The 22,875-nt window shown below is 47.9% G+C and overlaps 1 protein-coding gene across 4 annotated transcripts in view; it reads left to right on the plus strand.

Annotated features, from left to right (window-relative positions):
- Positions 1 to 22,875, plus strand: part of KIF13B (kinesin family member 13B) — a 188,833-nt gene that overhangs the window by 89,190 nt on the left and 76,768 nt on the right. For all 4 annotated transcript variants that reach the window (XM_053248955.1, XM_053248978.1, XM_053248971.1 and 1 more), the window contains exons 11-19: positions 5,703 to 5,915; positions 7,342 to 7,452; positions 10,330 to 10,464; positions 12,917 to 13,047; positions 13,906 to 13,992; positions 18,933 to 19,117; positions 19,450 to 19,660; positions 20,706 to 20,868; positions 22,257 to 22,403. In XM_053248955.1, the coding sequence (XP_053104930.1) occupies positions 5,703 to 5,915; positions 7,342 to 7,452; positions 10,330 to 10,464; positions 12,917 to 13,047; positions 13,906 to 13,992; positions 18,933 to 19,117; positions 19,450 to 19,660; positions 20,706 to 20,868; positions 22,257 to 22,403 (1,383 nt within the window). The remainder of the gene's footprint in view (positions 1 to 5,702; positions 5,916 to 7,341; positions 7,453 to 10,329; positions 10,465 to 12,916; positions 13,048 to 13,905; positions 13,993 to 18,932; positions 19,118 to 19,449; positions 19,661 to 20,705; positions 20,869 to 22,256; positions 22,404 to 22,875) is intronic.

Consider the following 22,875-nt stretch of genomic DNA (forward strand, 5'->3'; position numbering starts at 1 on the left):
GATACATACAATACAGGGGCTTATTGACAGAAACCCAAGAAGTCTAGGCCTCGTTCCTTCACAAACCCAGATTGGCCTATGAGTCTGAGCTGAGTCTGTGCAGAGGCAAAATCATCCGAAGAGAAGATGCTTCGATTTGCCCCTTCTCTCCGCTCTCGCTCTCTCTTTCTCTCTCTAAGAGAAGTTGGGTGAATCTCAGGAGAGGGCCTTTTTGGTTATTTCACCTGGACTCTGGGATTCCCTTTCTTAGGCGGCTCATGTGATCCTCTTGTCTTCCAGCAACTTGTGAAAGCCATTCGGGCTAGAGTTCTGAGCAGAAACTTGATGATGCTGGGTCTTGTTGTTCTTGTTGCCTTGTTGGTTTTTCTGGCTGAGACCTTGCTGCTATTTTAGTTTATTTTGTATTGATTTCAATCTTGGACCTTACGTATACTTGGCTTCTAATTTTCTTAGCTGCCTTGAACGCTTCTGTTAAAACAGAATGTGAGATAACATCTTTTAAATCCCCCCACCCCCAAATTAGTCTCTCCATGTTGTTTTACCTTTGAAGGGGAGGCCTGCTTATCTCTTCATACCTTTATTTCTGAGGGAGGCGAAAACCAGTATGGGGACCATGATTTTGTGCTGATAAATGTCCAGTGGAAAAGGAGTAGAACGGCTCCTCTCTCCTGCCTTTCCTCCTCTTGGACTTACAACCTACCTGGGGTGATCCTGTTTATTCACCTTTTTTTTTTTTTTTTTTTTAAGCGTGGAGGAAGGAAACACGGAAGTTGGTGTAATGTGTTATTTGACCAGCTGATGCTCCAGGAGCTGGGAAGGCATGTCCACAATGGTGGCAGTTCCTCCTCTTGACTCTGAAAGCTCCGTGATGAAGCTGGAAAACCACCTGGAGCCCCCCACAAGCCTGGACTCGGGCCTGGTGGTGCCTGGCATCGGGTTGAAAATGCAAACCAGTTCGGGGTTTTTGGTTTTTGTGTTCTGGCACTAGTTTGGGAAATAAATCTCCAAACCGACAGTTCCTTTTGCATTTTGTCAGCACCTCTCTGCCAGCACATAGTTGGCTGACGTCATCATCTTGCACAATTATTCACTTCTGTACCTGCCTCTAGTATTTAAAGATGTTCGTTTAGTTCTCCCTGGTGGAATCTTGGACATGTTGCCCTGTTAGATCCTTAAGAGCCAAAGTTCTGCCTTTGTCCAGCCTTTCTGCGCTCTCGCTGACTCCAAGCAACTGCCCAGGCTTTTTGCAGAACTGCAGCTTCCAAGCTCTTATTTTCTTTATTGATTTTTCCTCTGCACTTGCATTCTGGTGTGTGCCTCCAAGGAGACCACATGACAGCTTAAAACACAATAAAGGCACCAGGCAGTCAAACCCGTTCAAATTACTCAAGCAGAATGAAGCACGATCTTAAAACAATTAAGCATGAAACAACTGAGTGGTAGAAATTAAATACCACTTCTTAAAATCTTCCTCACTATGCTTTCCCTCCCTACACTTGCCAGAATAAAACTTCTTTATCCTTTTGTCCTTTGCCACAGAGCTGCTGCCTCTACAAGCTCCCCATTACAGGACAGGAATTCCAGAACATGGGTGCCGCTGTTGACAAGGCCCTGCTCCAGGTCCCCATCTGTTTACCTTTCCTCCAACATGGGGTTTGGCAAGCAAAGCTTCTTCTGGACATCTATGGCAGAAGTGGCCAGCCAGACACTCTCCAGCTGCTGTCGGACTACAACTCCTGAACTGCGACCAGGGTTACAAGAATTGTAGTCCGACAGCAGCTGGAGAAGAGCTTCAGGTAGGCCACCCCTGGCATATGGGGAGGTTTGTATGGGAGACCACACTCCTTCCGCGATCCTGGGGCCAGGCTGTTTAGGGCTCTTGAGGTCACAACTAGCTTTAGAGGACCCATGATTGCCATCTCCTTTAGGTCTGTGGGGCAGATTGTCCATTTTTGTTGAGCAGGAACTCACGGTCAGAGAGTTATGGCATAAGAAGAGTGTTCTTGCCCGGGGGTTCCCAAACTGTGGACCTCCAGACATTGCTGAACTACAACACCCATCATCCCCAGACACAATTTACTATGGCTGGGAATGATGGGAGTTGTAGTTCAACAACACCTGGAACCCCTGTTCTTGCCCATGTGCGTGAACATGCACGTTTCTGTGGGAAAGGTGGTGCAGCCGAGGTAGTGGTGCTGCATGTGAGATGTGAGCTGCTTCAGTTACATCAGCCATGAACTTGCAAGGACCTTGTTCTGGTGATATTCCGGAGCTCGGAGGGGTGGGTGGAGGAATGTCCTTGAGTGTGAAGGGTGTGTGAAGAGAAGGCCATGCAGTCCTGCATCCCAGTCCCTAAGCTCCCGTGACATACCACTGTTTACTCTGCCTCAGCCCTGCTCCCATAATATGGAGATGAAACTGGCCTACTGTACAGGGCTGTTGTCAGCATTACCAGGGGCGTGTACTTGAAGCACTTTGAACCATTCAGTTGGGCTATATAAGTGCTGATTGTTGAGGATGTAAGCACTTTATATCTTGCTCTTCCTCCAAGGGTGTTATCTTGATTTTATCCTCTGAGGAAGATTAGTCCTTTACCTCCGGTTTCGTCCTGGGTTTCCCACATCCAAATCCAACACGCCCCGGCTATAATGAAGGTTGTTGTGAAAAACTTAAATCCTCTGAATAATTAGCCATGCTGCAAAAAGAGAGATAAAAACAATGTTAATTATGCCCAGTGGCAGTACGTGGCCTACATTTTGAAGGCCTCTGAACATATATAGATCCTAACTATTGCTTGCTCCTTTTAAACCTATCGTATCTCTCTCTTTCTCCCAGTCTCTCTACCATACCTACCTAAGGTACGCTTGTCACGGCATCGCCTGGCTGCTTCTGCTGTTGACCTGCCCTTTGAAACAAGGGTTCTCAAACTCGGGTCCCCAGATACTGGTGGGCCACATCTTCTATCATCCCCTGCCACAGTGACCTTTGGCTGACGATGAGAATTGTAGTCCAGCAGCATCTGGGGACCCAAATTTAAGAAGTTCTGCTTGAGAGCCAACAGTATGCAGAGCGTCCTGGTACCAAAAAGGCAGAGGGAAGACGGGGTGTTGAAGCCATCCAGGGAAGACTTTGTGCAGGAAGTTTTTTCTGTCAAAGAGGAGACGCAGGGGGTACAGCCCTGTTCTAGATGACAACAACAAATGTTTATATACCGCTTTTCAACAAAAGTTTCCAAAGTGGTTTACACAGAGAAATAGTGCCATTTTAGCACTAAAATAGAATTGGTTAAATTGATCAGGGGCCTAGAGCACCTTCCTTATGAGGCAAGACTACAACACCTGGGGCTTTTTAGTTTAGAAAAAAGACGACTGCAGGGAGACATGATAGAGGTCTGTAAAATCATGCATGGTGTGGAGAAAGTGGAGAGAAAGAAATTCTTCTCCCTCTCACATAACACTAGAACCAGGGGTCATCCCATGAAATTGATTGCCAGGAAATCTAGGACAAACAAACGGAAGTACTTTTTCACACAACGCATAATCCACTTGTGGAATTCTCTGCCATGAGATGTGGTGACAGCCAACAATCTGGATGGCTTTAAGAGGGGTTTGGATAACTTCATGGAGGACAGGTTTATCAGCAGCTACTAGTTGGAGGGCTTTAGGCCACCTCCAGCCTGAAAGGCAGGATGCCTCTGAGTACCAGTTGCAGGGGAGTCACAGTAGGAGAGAGGGCATGCCCTCATCTCTTGCCTGTGGGCTTCTAAGAGGCATCTGGTGGGCCACTGGGCGAAACAGGATGCTGGACTAGATGAGCTTCCTTGGGCCTGATCCAGCAGGGCTGTGCTTATGTTCTTATGGGTCTCATTTCCAGAAGCCGTCTTCAGAAAAAGAGCCTTTGCATGTTAAGAACATCCCAGCTTGGTTCTTAAGCTGTGAGCCAGGATCCTGTGTGTTGTGGGGACTCTGGAGGACAAGTTGCCTCTGGGGTCCCTCTTCTTTCCTGTGAGCCCCTGAGAATTCCACTGCAAGGGGGGCGGGCGACGAGATTCCTTCCTTCGGGCCGATGCCTGGAGCAGACAGACAAGAGGGCAGGGGCGGATGGGAGTGAAGAGAGATGGGTCCCCGAACTTGGATCCTCGGGTTGTTGTTGGGCTACAACTTCCATCACCCACAGCAACCAGTAGCGGCTCGTCCTGACGAGCCAGCAGGCTGCCAAAGGAGGCAGCTCTGGTTTGCCTTCTCTCTCTCTCCCACCCCGCCTGAGAGGGGCAGGAGACAAACGGCCAGCCTGCAGGCACGGTGAATTTCAGGCAGTAGAAAGAGGAGCATCCAGAGCTGCTGCTGCTGCCGGGAAGCAGGGGCAGATGTGCCTCCTTTGAGCACCCCCCCGGGGAGGGGGGCTTGTTAGGATGAGCCACTGATGCCAGCCACAGTGACCCCCATGAGAGGAAAATGGGCCCATCAATGGCCCTCTAGATCCTTCATGCTCAGAGGCAGCATTCTCTGCATGCTAGTGTGCTAGGGACAAACCAGGGTGGGCTGTTGAATTTCTGCCTTGCCTGCAGGCTTCCCAGGGACATTTGGTTGGCTGCTGTTGGTGGGGTGGGGTGGTGGTGGAAGGAAGGACACGATGAACTAGGAATCAATCAACTAGGAATCGATGAAGAACACGGGACTAGATGAACCCAGCAGTAGTGGGGGTTTTATGCTCTCCTAGGAGTTATAGTCCAACAACAGCTGGGGACTCAGATTTGAGAAACTCAGTCTACAATTGTCCATAATTCCAGAGAGGGGTCTTTCCCATCCCTACCTGGAGATGCTACTGGGGATGGGACCTTCTGCATGCAAAGCAGATGCTCTGCCACTGAGTGTTGGCGCCATTCTAAATCCAGAGGATCTCAGCCCTGTTTGAGATCTTAAATCTTGAAAGTTCTTACTCTGGCAAAAGAGCCCTTCATGTCAAAGGCTGCCTGGAATTTCCCATTGCACAGGGGAAGAGGAAGTGTTCAGTTCCCTTCACAATGCTAAAACTCAGTGGGACATTATTATTAATAATAGCCGTGCACATAGAGTGAGGGGACAGGTCCCTGTCTTGCAGGCTCACAATCTTCACAAACAGGAGGGAAACTATTTGTCTGGCAGTATGCCAAGAGAAGAAGAAAGAAAAGTACTACTTACACAATGCACAGTCAAATTGCAGAAATCACAAAATCCATGTGCAGTGATGGTCACTTACATGATTTTAAAAAACCAAACAGATTATATAGATTGATGGAGGATAGCTTTATCAGTGGCTATTGGCCACAACGGCTAAATGGAACCTCCATGTTCAGAGGCTGTCCGCCTCTGAACATGAAATGCTGGGAGCAAACAGCTGAGGAGGGCTGTGGCTCCCTTGCTCTGCTAATGAGCGCCAGATCTTTCTGGCCACAGTTGGAAACAGAATGCTGGTTGGAACAGAATCCTTTGAGCGGGGCTGCTCTTATATTATAGCAGCAAAAAACATCAACCGTTTGTCAGGATGGGAAGTTGTGAAGGTTACTTGCTTTTCAAATGGGACTAATCTCTTTTGCTGGGTACTGTGTGTAGCAAACAGTAAACCACGGGGCAAGTACTCAATACAAGCAGTCTAATCTCCTGAGCATCACGGGTGTTCAGAGGTGCCCACCTGCTCATTCCCTCCCTGACCTCTCTTCATAGGACAGCCTTGGGGGCAACAGCAAGACTGCGATGGTTGCAACAGTCAGCCCAGCCGCCGATAATTATGATGAGACCCTGTCGACCCTACGGTACGCCGACCGGGCCAAGAACATCGTGAACCATGCCGTGGTGAATGAAGACCCTAATGCCAGGATCATCCGAGAACTGCGGGAGGAGGTGGAGAAACTCAGGGAGCAGCTCACCAAAGCAGAGGTGTGGCTTGCTCTTCAGGGTTGCTGTGGTGGTTTGTTGGCGTCCATATGCATGCTGCTTTATATTGTTTGGTTTGATTTGATTTGATTTGATTTGATTTGTATACCGCCCTTCCAAAATGGCTCAGGGCGGTTATATGCACTCTGCAGGCCCTGAATCACTGGCCGTCTGAACTCCAATACAGGGAATCCCAGGAATCTGCCTTCTACCAAGTCAGACCCTTGGTCCATCTAGCTCAGCATTGTCTACACAGACTGGCAGCGGCTTCTCCAGGATTGCAGACAGGAGTCTTTCTCGGCCCTGCCTTGGAGATGCTGCCAGGGAGGGAAGTTGGAACCTTCTGCATGCAAGCAGGCAGGTGCTCTTCCCAGATCAGCCACACACCCCAATATAAGGGGGATATCTTACAGTGCTCACACATGTTGTCTCCTATTCAAATGCAAACCAAGGCAGACCCTGCTTAGCAAAGGGGACAATTCATGCTTGCTCCCACCAGGCTTTGTGGAAAATGTGACTTTTGTGGAGGAGTCTGACAGAAGTGGGTGTCATCCTGTAGCTCAGGAGAGGATGACCCCGAGGGGCTGCAGCTGTTGTTGGCCTGCAACTTCCATCACCTGCATGAGTTCCTGTGCTGCCTGGCGGGGGGCAACTTTCCCAGCATGAGATGCAGCACGGGGCTTTACTTCCAAGTGCGTGCCCCATTATCGGAGGAGTCCAATCTGTACCTGAAGATCATATCAAGCTGTTCTGTGGGCACCGACTCACAGCTGCTTTGATCAGTTCTTCAGTGAAGGAGCAAGAAGGGACAGTGATTGTGATTTGCACCTCCTTCCCAGTCTTGTGCAAAAGGAGAAATGTTCTTCTGACTGGAGACGGAACACACATCTCCCTGCAGGGAGAATGCACCTCATTTCCCTTGGCATGAGACCTGTGAGTTGGGGAAGAGAATTACAGAAAGCAACATTCACACTTCCTCTCTTGCAGCTTATGATGAGTGTCCCTTATGTGTCGTTTTAGAACTGGACAATCTTCGGAGGGATCAAATCCACGTCTGTGGATCTTCAGCCTGCACTGGTCCCCTGCCAGTCTGAGCCCCACCGGGCACAATAACAGGACTGGTGTGGATGACACAATGTTCAAGGTTATTCCATGTCATGCTATGCCTTGTTTCTTAAGGATCTTTTCTCCCATAACCTGTTTGGCATTAAAGTGCTGACTTAGAAGATCCCCCCCACCCCCTATGCAGGTGCCCTTAACTTCCCCACATCATGGGTGTTGATTCCAGGACACCTCATGCATGGCCTGTTTTTCAGTAATTTGAATCATAATGACGAGTGAACTGACAATACCTCCAACCTTCCACCAGTAGTACTTGCAAGGGGCATTCAGTGCTCTTCTCTCTTCCTCGCCCCTCTTTTCTTTCTAGGCTATGAAATCACCAGAACTGAAAGACCGTTTGGAGGAGTCTGAAAAACTTATCCAGGAGATGACTGTGACATGGGAGGAGAAACTCAGGAAGACGGAAGAGATTGCACAGGTTTGCGTTTTGTTTGGTTCAGAATAAAAGTAGTGGTGCTTCACCACCCCGCAAATCCTTTCACAGAAGTGCTTGGAGTTTAGGAATAAGCAGGTCCTCTTATTGCTCTAGGAGTAGGCCTTTGGTCAGCCATCTAATGGCGCAGCGGGGAAATAACTTGCCTAGCGAACAATAGGTTGCCAGTTCGAATTCCCACTGGTATGTTTCCCAGACTATGGGAAACAGCTGTATCAGGCAGCAGTGATATAGGAAGATGCTGAAAGGCATCATCTCATACTGCACAGGAGATGGCAATGGTAAACCTCTCCTGTGTTCTACCAAAGACAACCACAGGGCTCTGTGGTCACCAGGAGTTGACACCAACTCAACGACATAACTTTAGGCCTTTGGTTAATTGCTGGGATGACTGCTTTCATGAGAAATTATTACCTTTCATATTTCTTTCATGAGAAATTATTAAATTTCACAGCGCCATCTACTGACCATTTGCTGCCAATCTGTGGTGAGAATTGTGTCCTAAGATGCGAGTCTCATCGTGAATTGGCAGCAAATGGCCAGCTGATGGCACTGTGAAATTGGGTGACAGCTGAAGATGCCACATCAATAAGTGAAAAGAACTTCTGTTTTCAGAGTACTACTTCATCTGGAAATACCCAAAGAAGAATACCACTGTAACTCTCATTTTATAAATCGTAATGGCAGCTAAAGTCCTTAACATACATACTAAAGAGTGCCCCACTGAACATGGAGAGATTTATACAGGGTTGCACTGTGAAGCCCCATATAAGAGCAACTCTGCTTGGGCTCCCTTTAAGGATAGGAACAAACATGCAAAAGTGCCTAAAAATGTCACATTTGTCTGCGTTTTCTTGGTATGTTACAACAGCAAGCTGAGTTGTATAGTTACTGGACTTTTGTGGGAAGAAATTGTGAATTGTGCGATAGGTACACTTTTTTTTCATTAAAGGTCTAAATCTGTGGTGTTACCCAGTGAAACTGATGGGGCAGTAGCTCAGGACAAACCAAAGAACGTATTTCTTCAGACAGTGGAGACTTATTGACGCTCTTGCTGAGATGCCCTTGATTCTGCCTTGGATCAATGTGCTCCCATAGGAAGCCGACTGTGCTGACGCTGGCTATTGCAGGCCGATATTGTCTCCTTTGATTGCCAGTAACTCTCCAGATTTTAAAACACCAAAAGGTCTTTCTCAGTTGCTGGGGTCAAGGAGATCTCGCTGGGTTAGCCCCCTTATGTGCTCCAAGGCAGGACTATGCTAATTAGCTGAAAGAAACAAGCCTCTAGAACAGGGATTCTTAACCTTGGGCCCCCAGATGTTGTTGGACTACAACTCCCATCATCCGCAGCCACAAAGGCCCTGTCTGGGGATGATGGGGGTTGTAGTCTAACACCATCTGGGGGACCAAGGTTAAGAAACCCTGCTCTAGAGCCTGAGGGGGGTGACCCCGCCCCAGTTCTTACAGTCCTGGAGCCGACTGTGTTGACGCTGGCTATTGCAGGCCAATATTGTCTCCTTTGATTGCCAGCAACTCTCCCGATGTTAAAACAGCAAAAGGTCTTCCCCAGTCCAGCTGTCTGAGATCTGTTAGCTGGGGGCTGTACCTTGGAGGTTCTGAGAGCAAAACCTTTGCTTGCCTCCGTGCTGTAGCTTCTTAATGTGTCCAGGAGTGCCAAGAGCTCTCAAAGCAATAGGTTTCATAACAACAAAGGCATTCCGTATTTACTCGAATAGAAGGCAACTCTGAGTGTAAGATGATGCCTGAAAAGACAGAGGTCACATACAGGTTTTACCTGTATTTACCCCAAAGTAAGAGGACTCTGAATCTAAGATGACCCCTCCCCATATTTAATAGGCAAGAACTAGGAAAAAGTCTTAGATTCAGGTAAATGCTGATTTTTAGGTTTTGTACACCGCCTAGAGATGTATCTATCAGGCAGTATAAACCTGTGATAAATACGGTACTTCAGTTGCATGCTTCAGGGTTACCCTTGTTCTTAGACTCTTATCAGTGATGACAGGGTTACACGTGATTTTGCCCTGGCTTCGGCACTTAGGACCCTGGATCCTGAGTCCGCGGCCTGTGAGGCACCACCAGATCGCTCCAGCTGGCTGAGCATCTGCCGCTCTGCTCCTCCTCTCCCTTGGCTAACTTGCGCTCTGTGCTTTCCTGCACTGTGTTCGCTGTGATGGCTGCCACTGCCCCAGGCTTTCATATGGCACTGCACATCCCTCTGCCTGTGAATCGCAAAAGAAAGAGGGTGGCCTGGAACGGGGGTGTGGAGGATGCTGCTGCAAGGGTTCAATACGTGGAATCGATCAGGAGTTCCCATCCTTGGGTCCCCAGGGGTTGGGCTACAACTCCCATCACCCCCAGCCAAAACGTCAGAAGGCTGTTGTGGCTGTGGATGATGGGAGTTGTAGTCCAAGAACATGTATTTATTTATTTATCTGCTTGTTTATTTATTGATTTACATTTATATCCTGCTCTTCCTCCGAGGAGCCCAGAGCAGTGTACATGGCTATTTTTATCCTCACAACAACCCTGTGAGGTAGGTTAGGCTGAGAGATACATGACTGGCCCAGAGTCACCCCTTGAGTTTCATGACTGAATGGGGGATTTGAACTGGGGTCTATCCAATCCCAGTCCAGCCCTCTAACCACTGCGCTATGCACGTGGGGACCCGAGGTTGGGGTCCCCTAGAATAGATGGCAGGGCAGCCAGCCATGGGGAAGACCCACTGCCCCCCTCCTTGCACCAATTCAGTGCAGTTACCCCGGCTTGCACGCTGGAGGAATATCTGAGTCAACATTTGTCTTTGTTGATGTTGTACCTCTCTAATCTTGTTCCTTTACTCAGGAGCGGCAGAAGCAACTCGAAAGCCTTGGCATCTCTCTCCAGTCGTCTGGGATCAAAGTGGGCGATAACAAGTGCTTTCTGGTTAATCTGAACGCTGACCCCGCTCTCAACGAACTCTTGGTCTATTACTTAAAGGTGAAAAGCTGGCAGTTTACCCGGATGTTACTTTTCAGAAGAGTGGCTTGTGGGGCAGGCGTGGGAGACCCATGGAAATGTGGTGCAGGAATCCTCCTGCGGGGTCTGTTTGCTGTCAGAAAGAACAACCTCTTTGTAATTCATAATTGTTAAACAGTGCTGGTGGATGCTTGGGATGTGACTGAATCTGTGTGTTGCTTTTATGCATCTAATAATAGCACTCAGTTATGCATCTAATAATAGCACTCTTGAAAACTTCTTGATTTGTGTTAACTGTGGTTTTCATCAGTGCATGTGCTGTGCCAAATCGTGGTTGGTGCAGAAAGCGGGAGGGTGCATTTGTGAGGCTTGTCTCCTGGTTTGTAAAGGATGATTTCCAAGGAGCCAGCACTGTATCCGCCCTCGTCCTCTCTCTGCCTGTTAGGGAGGCAGTTGATATCCTCCTAAATATTTGAAAGCTGTCTCTAAACTTAAAGGGGCTGGAGGAAATTTTTTAAAGAGCTGCCTCTTTAAGGAGAACTGAAACCCTCCCTGTTCTTGTTGAGTCATTGCGTATCCTAGTGCAGGGTGGCACACAGAAGAATGCAGTGTGTGTGTGTGTGTGTGTGTGTGTGTGTGTGTGGGCAGATGGGGTTGGGAGAACCCTTAGACATCACGAGTTGCTTGCTGAGAAGCAACAAAAGAGCTTTTTTGTAGTGGTGTTTTTTGTGGATCCAGAGACTCTGCAATCGGTGTAGGTGTCTGGATTGTTACACTCAAAGTGCTTGGTCAGCCTTCAGCACCCCCCACTCCAGGCTCTTCGCATCAAGGCGTGGCAAGAATGCCTTGGGGGACAAGCAGCTGGTTAACTGGTGGCCTTGGTGTGTTTGCAAAGGGATACGATGTACTCTTGGCTAGGGTTGCCAGCTGTCCCTCATTACGTGGGACGTCCCTTATTTCAGGGATGACATGTTGGTCCCTGTAGATATAACTTGAATATGTTCTAAATAATAACAATGCTGGCATTATTCAACAGCATATAATTCAGTTACACATACGTCAGTGATACTCAGGCTCTTGATTACCACTGCATACACCTCTCCCCCCCCACCCGCCCTCGCCCAAACATGTGTCCCTCATTCTGGCAATGCAAGGTTGCTATCCCTACTCTTGGCGCCCTTGTAGTTGCATGTTATAGGTCAGGAAAATCGGAGTGGGGAGAAAGGGTGGAAGAGGGAGAGAGAGTGTGTGCTTTCAGTTGCAGTTGTGCTAAGAGTAGAACAACGTGCTTCATTATATTTATTTTTTTATTTATTATTTATATGCCACCTGGTATATACATCTCCAGGAGGTGTAAACAATCCAAATTACAACATAAAAACAAGAACAAACAATTCAAGCACTTTCACAGCATAAAGACAATTAAAAACAATTCACAGAGTGAAACAAAATAATTTCACAGCATAAAGACAATTAAACAGTTTAAAATTAATTGTAATTAAAAGCCTGAGAGAACAGGTGTGTCTTGAGGGTCTTTTTAGAAGCCATCAGAAATGGAGAAGCTCTTATTTTGACAGGGAGTGCATTCCAAAGCTCTGGGGCAGCTACAGAGAAGGCCTGGTGCCAATTCCGCAACCGTAACAGGACCTCCTTAGAAGATTTTAATAAGCGGCAAGATTCACGACAAAGAAAGCGATCTCTTAAATACCCTAGACCTAAGCCATTCAGGGCTTTAGGAGTGAAATATGGTCACTTATGTAAGAAACTGTCATCAGGTGTTCTAGAGTCACCTGAACTGATTTAATCATGAAGGGGTGCTCTTCCCAGGCTTTTTAATAAAAGTTTTTAAAATTAATTCTGATTAAAAGTTTGCAAGAACAGGAGAGTCTTGAGGGTCTTCCAGAAAACAAACAGAGAAGGAGATGCTCTTATTTCAGCAGGGCCCATATTCCAAAGCCCTGGGGCAGCCGCAGAGAAAGCCTAGTCCTGGGTCGCCACCAAATGAGCCAGTGGCAACCATAACCGGACCTCTCCAGAAGATCACAACAGGCAGCAGCATTTATGACAAAGGAGGCGCTCTCTTAAGTAGCCTGGACCTAAGCCGTTAAGGATTTTATAGGTCATAACCAGCACTTCGTATTTCACCTGGAAACGACAGCCAGCGCAGTTCTTTCAAAACCAGTGTTATGTGGTCCCTTCGTGTTGCTGCTTTACTAGAAGGATAAAATATGTGTTATAAATGCAAGCCAAGGGTCGCAGCTTCAGTCCCTGGTATCTCCAGTCACAAGAGCCCAAGGCAGCAGATTTGGGAAGGCTTCTGCCTGAGATCTTCGATGGCCACAGCCAGGCAGAGGAGATAATGCAGGTCTAGATGGGGGTGACTATATAAGGGAGCCCTGTATATCCAAAATGCACGCACGTACACTTGCATTTCCGCTGCCTTCTCATGAACCCAGTTTTGAATCTTCTGCAGGAGCACACATTGATTGGCTCTGATAACTCTCAAGACATCCAGCTCTGCGGAATGGGGATTCTTCCTGAGCACTGCATAATAGACATCACCTTGGATGGGCAAGTGATGCTCACCCCTCAGAAGAATACGAGGTAACTGGGTGTCTGTCTTTCGTGAAAGCGAGCTGTAGTGCTTTTGATTCAGGGGTGAAATGGTGGCGTGTGGAGGGAAGGCTAGAACCAAGACTCGGGACCTTTCATGGAGTCAGCGGCTTCTCTCTTCAGCCCTCCCGCTGCCCCCTGTGTCTGCCTCTTGCTTTGTTTCTGCTTTTGCAGTCTTTTCCAAGCAAGAGCAATTTATGCACATAGTTGAAATCTCATCTAGTGCCAGAACTGTAGGTTTTCTTGGCACTCCGCTTCATGCCTTCAGTAGAAATTCCCTGTGAGCCTAGCTGCCACGCCCTGCACCCCCAGGACAATGAATGCATCTCGGGCTCAGTCTTGGGCCCTGGAAAGCAAGATGCTGTGCCAGCAGGCAAGGCTGCATGCTGCTGGGAGGTCCGCTGGTGACTCACGGTAGGGGACAGGGGAGAAGAGCCTGGCCGAGAGAAGTCCAGGGGCTGGCTGGAGAATGGCTGGCCGGCCGGCTTCTCGGAACAGCAAGAGTCGGAGTGGGCAAAGTGGACGCCCCAGAGCAACCGAGAGAATGTGAGTCAGCTGCCCCCAAGGAGCCTTCCGTTTTGTTAAAGAAAGGCGACTCCTCTGGCCCCAGGAGCCATGATGTAACTGCAGGGAGAGGGCATAGCAGGAGAGAGACGGCTGCATTTACCTGGCCTCAGGTATCTTCACCTGTGCAGCATCTTTACCCTGTGCTCCTGGCTCAAAGGAGGGAGGGACCCCAGTAGATGCAGCCCCTTCATTCTTCACCCTGTTCTCTTTGTGATGGGGGTTGTGGTGGTGGGGGCCTTGGGAGTGGAAACAATTGGGTTTGCTTCTCTTCCTTCATGACAGGACATTCGTAAATGGCACAGCTGTCACGGGTCCTACACAGCTGCACCACGGAGACAGAATACTGTGGGGAAACAATCACTTCTTCAGGTAGGCACCTGTCCTTGGGTCTTTTTTTCTTTTCTTTTCTTTTTTTGCAAAGATACAAGATGCAAAGCCTGAGCAAAAGGAAGCCGCATGTCTCCTAATCCAGGTGGTGCAGCCGGAGTCCCTCTTCTGCGCCTCTCCTTGGAGAGGAGAGCTGGCCTTGTGGTAGCAAGCATGGTGGGTGTGCGAACCGGTTCGACTGGTACAGGTTCGAACTGGCCTGGCCCCCCAAAAGGGGATGTCAATCTGAGTTCAAACTGGTTTGGGTCAATGCTTGTAAAGGAGAATCCACGGAGGTTTCCCCTTGACAAGCAAAGGGGTATTCCCATAGGGTGGGGTGGGGGGGGGGCAAGAGGGGAACTTACCTTTCCTCCAGTGGCAGGACGGCAGGGGGCTCCACTAAACCCTCCGTCGACCTCCCCCATAGCATCCTGGGCCAGTGGCTGCAGCCCACTTTGGACTTCTGTACAGTGAGTGCAGAGCATGCAGTGGGCCTCCATGCACGAGCATAGGCCATTAGAATAGATAGCCCGGTGCTCTTGTGCAAGAGCGTCGTCGGGCTCTCTATTCTATCCTGCTGCACACTCTGCAGTTATTGCAACGAGGCTCGAACCATGCTGCAGCCACTGACCCAGGGTGCCATTGGGGAAGCCAGCAGGGGGTTTATTGGAGCCCCTCACCAGCGGGAAGGTAAGTGCCCCTCTCACCCCCTCCCGCCCTTTGGGGAATCCCCCGTTGTGTGTAAAGGGGAATCCTCAGCGGATTCCCCTCTACAAGGATTCACCTGATCCAGTCCAGTCCAGTTCAGCAGTCAAACCAGACCGGACCTGGTGAGGCCAGAACTGGCACCAGGCCGGGTTGAATTTCATTTGAATTCAAACTGAACCAGCCATACCGGTTTCATGCACATCCCTACAAGTATGAATTGTCCTCTTTGGTAAGCAGGGCCTGCCCTGGTTTGTATTTGAATGGGAGACTACATGTGTGAGCACTGGAAGATGTTCCCCTTAGGGGATGGGCCCCTCTGTGAAGAGCACCTACAGGTGAAACTTGGAAAATTAGAATATCGTGCAAAAGTCCATTAATTTCAGTAATGCAAATTAAAAGGTGAAACTGATATATGAGACAGATGCATTACATGCAAAGCAAGATAAGTCAAGCCTTAATTTGTTATAATTGTGATGATCATGGCGTACAGCTCATGAAAACCCCAAATCCACAATCCCAGAAAATTAGAATATTACATGGAACCAAGAAGACAAGGATTGTAGAATAGAATAATATCGGACCTCTGAAAAGTATAAGCATGCATATGTATTCAGTACTTGGTTTGGGCTCCTTTTGCAGCAATTACTTCCTCAATGCGGCGTGGCATGGATGCTATCAGCCTGTGGCACTGATGAGGTGTTATGGAAGACCAGGATGCTTCATTAGCGGCCTTCAGCTCTTCTGCATTGTTTGGTCTCATGTCTCTCATCCTTCTCTTGGCAATGCCCCATAGATTCTCTATGGGGTCAGGTCAGGCGAGTTTGCTGGCCAATCAAGCACAGTACACTGTATACTTTTCAGAGGTCCGATATTTTTCTATTCTACAATCCTTGTCTTCTTGGTTCCATGTAATATTCTAATTTTCTGGGATTGTGGATTTGGGGTTTTCATGAGCTGTATGCCATGATCATCACAATTATAACAAATTAAGGCTTGACTCATCTCGCTTTGCATGTAATGCGTCTGTCTCATATATCAGTTTTACCTTTTAATTTGCATTACTGAAATTAATGGACTTTTGCACGATATTCTAATTTTCCGAGTTTCACCTGTACATGCTTGCCTCCCTGTTCCCTACCTGGCCTCTCCAAGATAGGGCTGAGAGAGACTCCTGCCCGTAAGCTCGGAGAAGCCACTGCCAGTCTGTGTAGACAATACTGAGCTAGATGAACTCTGTAGAAGAAGCTTCTTATGTTCTGGGCAGCTGTGGCTGCTCCCTTGTAATATGCCTGCTGTATACATGCTGTCCTAACTGTTGTCAGAGCAACGTTTTATTTCATGTCCATGGTTGTGCAGCAAAACCTTAATTCTTGCGTGGTGCATGTCTGACAAGCCTAGCTTTAAATCTCATATAAAAGCAACAAAAGACAAAACTAAGGATCCTGGTCCTTTTGGTGGCTGATAGTCTCAAAACACTGCCTTTTAAGCTTGTGGCAGAGATACTCCCTTGTGGGGTAAACAGGCTGCAGTGGTCAAGCCAAAGAGCACCCACTCTCTCAGTAGATCCTTGGCCTGGTCTCTCTTGGATCTCCCCTCTTTTATAGACCTGTATAAGTGCTGAGGTTGGATGCTGACACTTTAAATAAGTGTGTGTGTGTGTGTGTGTGTGTGTGTGTGTGTGTATGTATGTATTACATACACTCTTGCTCTCTCCCGCGTGCTCTCTCAGTTTCCAGGGCAAGCAGGGGTGTGTGTGTGTAAATCAACATTGTTACCTGAATTGAGCCTTATACATAAATATGTGTACATGAATTGTAAGCAAGCAAACCCTAACAGCGACTCTCTTACATTATAAATGTTTGTGCATAGGTATTCATCTGAGGTATTCATCTAAAAATTTGTTCTTTGCCATCCTGTAGACCCAGACCTGCTCAACCTAGGCCCCTAGCTGTTTTTGGACTACAACTCCCATAATCCACAGCCACATTAGCCAATAGCCAGGGGTTATGGGAGTTGTAGGCCAACATCTGCAGGAGGGCCAAAGTTGAGCAGCCTTGCTGTAGATCAAGGGTTCCAGCCTTCAGCCATTGTAGCGGTGGGTGATAGGAGTTGGAGTCCAGTATGGTGTAGGACTGGGGAGATCCAAATTCAGATCCCCATTCTGGGTGACTCTGGGCCAGTCACTTCTCTCTCAGCCTAGCCCATCTTTATAGGGTGGTTGTGAGCATAAACATAACCATGTATGCCACTCTAGGTTCCTTGGAGGAAGAGTGAGATAGAAATCTAAAATTAAAAAAAAAACCATCTGGGGACTCAAGGTTGGGGACCTCTGCTGTAGATTAAAGTAGGCAGTGAGTTTTGATACCACAATTCCAAGAAAGTACTACTGGATTGTGCCTGGATCCAGCCCCAGGTGAGAGCTTCCCGATTCTAACTCCCGGCTGCCCTTAGGGAGTGAAAGCAGCAGCCAAGCAGCTCTCCAGTCCTCCTGGAGCCAGACCCGCTAAGAACCTCCAGCGGGATGCGCATTTTTCTTTTCATTTTAGTTGTTATTTGTGTTGGGTTTTATGGGTTGTTAGCCAGTTTGGGAGCCAGTTATAGCTGATAAGTAGGATAAAAAGATAGATAAATATTGCCAATGTTTCCAGCTAGATGACTGTTTTTCAAATCACATCCTGAATCTTCACAGAAAGTCCCAGGGTGGCTTATAGAATGTTAATAATTAAACCAAGATTCCCTGTACGAAAGTGATAAATGGGAAAGTGTGTTCCTTCTGTGTTTATAAAAATGTGTTCCTGTTTTTCTTTATAAAAAAGGATGGCATCATTCTTCCGTGTAACATGAATTCCCATAGTTGATTACTACAACTCCCATAATCCCCAGCCAAAGGCCATTGCAGCTTGTGATGATGGGAGTTGTAGTTAACATCATCTAGGATCTCTGTTACAGGGAACACTGGATGGCATTTCTGCATCTCTAGGACTCCTTGGGCCCAAGACTTAGATTTATGCCTGTAAGTCCCATGACATTTTTCAATGGTTTTCAGTTCCTTTCAAAAGGCTCATTAAAGAAATCTTTCCAGATTGAATTGAAGCAGATTGTGGATGTTGCTAGACAGAGCTGGAAAATCCAAGTGGCACTCCCTCCCAGGAATTAGCATGGGGCACCAGAAAGCCCCTTTTCTGCACAAGCCACACTGAAATGAACAGGTGATTTACAAGACCACTGCCGTACTACATTGGGATATGCAAACCGAATTTGAACTGAACTGGGGGGGGTGGTGGTAGGCACCCCTGGGTGCCTACCACCCATCCCACTTTTGTGCCCCCAGGTACTCCACAATAGGGAATAATGGGCTGGTTCAAGTCCAATTATACCTATGAGGGGAAAAAATTAAAAAATATTTCAAAAATTCATTAAAAATTGTAGGAGTGTCCGTTTGCTTCGGGGTTTGGCTGGTAGTTGGCACCCATGGGTGCTCCACAATAGGGAATAATGGGCTGGTTTGAGTCCCATTATACCCGATGAGAGGGGAAATGAAAAAATTCGTAAAAAGTCTCACGAGTGTCCGATTGCTTTGGGGGTTGGTTTGTCGGCACTCATGGGTGCCAACTATCACCCCACCCACTTCGGGAGGTTTAACCAGTTCAAGTTCAAACTGAATTGGGGGGAGGGGTGGTTTCAAGCAAAACCAAAACTGAACCTCCCCCTGCTGGTCTGAACCTGGTTCGAATTCTAACCGAACCAGGCAAACTGGTTTTATGCACATCCCTAGTAGTACAGCTTCCATTCATTTCCATAGGGCTTGTGCAGGAGAAGTCTCTGATAGATTGTGCCCTATGGGGTGAGATCCATCAGCCTCCCGCTCCGTGTTCTTAATGGCAACAAAACCCCACTGCCTGATGAGTGGCCACTATGTTACCTTGTGGTGCGCTTAATCCTAAACCACCAGTTGATTAAAGGTCAACGTATAAGTGGGTTAGTCAGATTCATGGAGGACAAGTCTATTGGTGGTTTCTACTTTTGATTCAGAAGCAGGATGCCTCTGAATACCAGTTGCCGGGGAGCAACAGCAAAGCAGGAGAGGGTGTATGCCTTAATCTCCTGGCTGTTGGCTTCCAAGAGGCTTCTGGTGGCCCACTGGGGGAAACAGAGTGGTGGACTAAATAGGCCTTGGGCCTGATCCAGCCAGACTCTTCCTAAGTTTTTTTTTTTTTTTAATTTCACCCTTTCAGGCTCAATTTGCCAAAAAAGAAAAAGAAAGCAGAAACTGAGGATGAAGACAATTCAATGAAAGGGAGCAACAGCTCTGAGCAGCTGGACCTAGATGGTGACAACTCCAGCGAAGTGTCCAGTGAGATCAACTTCAACTATGAATATGCCCAAATGGAGGTGACCATGAAAGCTCTGGGCGGCAATGGTAAGGGACAGGATTCCTTTCCTTGACTTCTTCTGGGTTCATGTGGGCTTCTAGCAAGGAACCATGATGCAGTGCAACTTCCTCTGAAATTGCTCTCAGAGAAATGACTTGGCCGGAACAAGACTAAACAATGACTGAATTAACACCTAGACACATTCACTTATAGTGGGCAATGGACCAGAATTAGTGGCTGAATTCAGACAGTCCTTCAGACGATGTCCCAACTGCTGAAATGGTTTCTTTTGCCACTCCCCAGCTGAAACCTCTTGCTGGGCCTGACCTTCTGCCCCTTCATCTTCTCCCTCCATGTCTTTCCGCCTGTGTGTGTCTAGATCCCATGCAGTCCATCTTGCAAAGCCTGGAGCAGCAGCACGAAGAGGAGAAACGGTCCGCCCTGGAGCGGCAGAGGCTCATGTACGAGCACGAGCTGGACCAGCTCCGAAGGCGGCTGTCTCCCGAGAAGCAGCACTTCCGGGCCATGGACAGGTTCTCCTTCCACTCTCCCAATGCGCAGCAACGGTTGCGGCAGTGGGCAGAAGAGAGGTGGGTGAGAGGAACCGTCCTCTTACAGGCTCCCCAAGCCTGCTAGTTTGCTCTCCTCTCTTCCTTGATACGGGCCGTATCGACATCTGGGTAGAGCATGTAGGTAGAACGTTCCAGAGTTTGGGGGCGGCAACAGAGAAGGCTCTGTCCCAAGAGCACGGCAGCCAAGCCTCCCTCATTGTCGGCACCTGGAACAGAGCCCCCTCAGAAGATCCTGTCAAGCGGCCAACAACCCTTTGGAGCAGGCAGTCCCTCAGGTATCCCAGGCCCAAACTGTTAAGGGCTTTAAAGGTCAAAACCAGCACCTTGAATTGGGCCCAGAAACAAACTGGCAGCCAGTGCAGCTCTTTCAAAATTGATGTGATGTGCTCCCAGTGGGCAGCTCCAGATAAAATTCTGCTGCCGCATTTTGCACTAGCTGCAGTTTCCAAATATCCTTCAAGGGCGGCCCCACGTAAAGCGCGTTACAGTAATCCAGCCATGATGTGATTAAGGCATGGGTAACTCTGGCCAGTATAGGTGCCACACCACTCCTCCCCCATTCAGATGCTAGCACAGTGTGTGGTCCCAAGAGCAGTCTCATAAAGCTTCTGGTTTAGATTTCAGTCCAGCTGTGTGCTACCATATAGCCAGTGGGTAAGTGCCCCGTGGCACGTTACAAACTCCAGAAGAACAGATTCAAAAACCAACTTTGGGGTTTGCAGCAAAGGAAAATGCATTCTCAGTAGTCTGGTCGCCAAAATGCTTGGTTTATTGGTTTAGTTTTTGCGAATCCTTCCATCTGAATCTATGCTGATCAGGTCTATCAGTGGCTGCTAGTCTGAGGGCTCTAGAGTCTAGGCCATCTCTAGCCTTGGAGGCATGATGCCTCCAAATCCCAGTTGCAGGGGAGCCACAGCAAGAAAGAGGGCAGGCCCTCAGCTCGTCTGTGGGCTTCTCAGAGGCATTTGATGGGCCACTGTGTGAAACAGGATGCTGGGCTAGATAGGCCTGGGGCCTGATCCAGCAGGGCTGTTCTTACGTTCTTCTTCTTTTTGTTCAAAAGGGAAGAGATGTTGAACCACAGCCTGCGGAAGCTGCGGGAGCAGATTGTGAAGGCCAATTTGAACGTGAGAGAAGCCAGCTTCATTGCAGAAGAGATGGAGAAAAGGACCGAGTACAAGGTCACCCTACAAATCCCAGCCTCGAGCCTCAATGCAAACAGAAAGGTGAGGCGCCCCTCCCTGGTCAGCTACCTCCATCATGGTTTATCAGAAGTGGGTCTAATTTTTATTTATTTATTTATTTATTTATTTTTACATTTCTGTACCGCCTTTCGTTAAAAGAAAACCCCAAGGTGGTTTGCTGGCTGAACTTCGTAGCCCTTTAAACCAATGTTTCCTGCTATTCCAAAGGTGGCATGTAAGCAACATGCAGAGCCCTCCATTGTGTCTTGATCTTCAGGCTCTGGATATGTACATTTTGAGAGTGTGAGTGGCACACAGTGGTCATCCACTCCATGTGAGAACTTCCAGACTGTAGCCAAAATAACTGGCTGCATTCAGATGCCACATTCCTCAGCCTCCATACCAAGGTGTGGGGGTTCAGGAATGAGTTAAGAGCACTTCCTTCTCTCCTCGTTCTCACACCTTAATGGAAGATTTCCTGGTTTCATTGAACTGTGGGGTGCTGTGATATTATAAGCAGCCAACTGTGTGGTCTGAGCGATCGCTCCAAATCAGGACTGCAAAATATAGCTTGATCCTGGTTTGGAGGGATTGCTCCCATCGCAGTTTGTTGGTCCAGACATCGCAGCAAATGGTTTTTTGAGGGAACTAGGAATCCTTCATTTGTTGAATAAACAGGTACATTTTGCTGAGAATCGGCCAGCTTGTGGATTTTAAAGGGCTCTTTCAGGTTTCCTGGGTGAGAACTAGTTTTGTTTTGTTGACAAGCTGCTTTGAGAGGAGAAGAAGTAGACAACCTATTTATATACCACTTTTCAACAAAAGTTCCCGGTTTACAAAGAGAGTTTTGCAGTTTACAAAGAGAGAGAAAAAGAAAGAGAGAAAATGGCTCTCTGTCCCCAAAGGGCTCACAGTCTAAGAAAGAAACATATGATAGACACCAGCAACGGCCATGGGAGGGATGCTTTTCTGGGGCTGGATAGGGCCAGTTGCTCTCCCCCTGCTCAATAAAGAGAATCACCACTTTAAAAAGTTGCCCCTTTGCTCAGTTAGCAGGGGACCAAGGAGAGAGGGCTTGGATCTTCCCACCACACACCCCAAGGAACTGCTTATGGGGAGAGGGAAAGCCTGGGGTCAGCGACGATCCCCTTCTTTGATGATTGGGAATGGGACAAAAGGTTTGGCTGAAGTTGGCAACCCAAGCCATCCTGTCCATTCTTAAGCATTTCCCACTCAGCAAACACTTGTTCAGGAGAAAGAGGAAAAAATGTGGCCAAAAAGTACTTGGCAACAGCTTCTTCTCCTTGGATTTGTGTGAGTTTTCTTTAAAAACAAAAAACATACGCACGCACCATCCAGGTATGTTTTCAAGAAAACTCTTCACTTTTTTTCTTTTTTGTTGGCACCTCCTTCTCCTGCACTTTCTGCAGCGAGGCGCAGTTCTGAGCGAGCCAGCCATCCAGGTGAGGAGAAAAGGGAAAGGCAAGCAGATCTGGTCGCTGGAGAAGCTGGAGAACCGTCTGGTAGACATGAGGGACCTCTACCAAGACTGGAAGGACTGCGATGAGGACAACATGGTATGTGGAGGTGGGGGCATTGTGGTGTAATTTGTACAGGAATAAACATTCAGAACCCTTAGGGCAGAGTCCCTGAATGCTGTTGGATTACAACTACCATTGCCCCCAGCCATTGTGGCTGGGCATGATGGGAGTTGTAGTACATCATCATCCAGGGACCCAAACTTGGGAATCCTTGCCTTAAAGAAACACTTTGCCATATGACAGCTGCTTCTCATTGATGTGGTGCTTTTAATTCGCGCCACTTTAATGTGGTGCTTTTAATTTTAAGTTACTTTGTGGTTGCTCTTGTCCTCACTCTTCACAAAAGCCCTGCCAGGCAAAGCATTATTTCTGCTGCACAAAAAGGATGGCTTGCCCAAAGCCATGGGATTTGAACTCGGGTCTCTCAGTTCAGGTTTCAGCTATCAAATAATGCCATTCTGTTACCCTACATTCCGTACTGGTGGTGTGAATGCTTCTGTTTTTTCTG

This window comes from Hemicordylus capensis, chromosome 1, assembly GCF_027244095.1.
Source record: "Hemicordylus capensis ecotype Gifberg chromosome 1, rHemCap1.1.pri, whole genome shotgun sequence".
NCBI lineage: Eukaryota > Metazoa > Chordata > Lepidosauria > Squamata > Cordylidae > Hemicordylus > Hemicordylus capensis.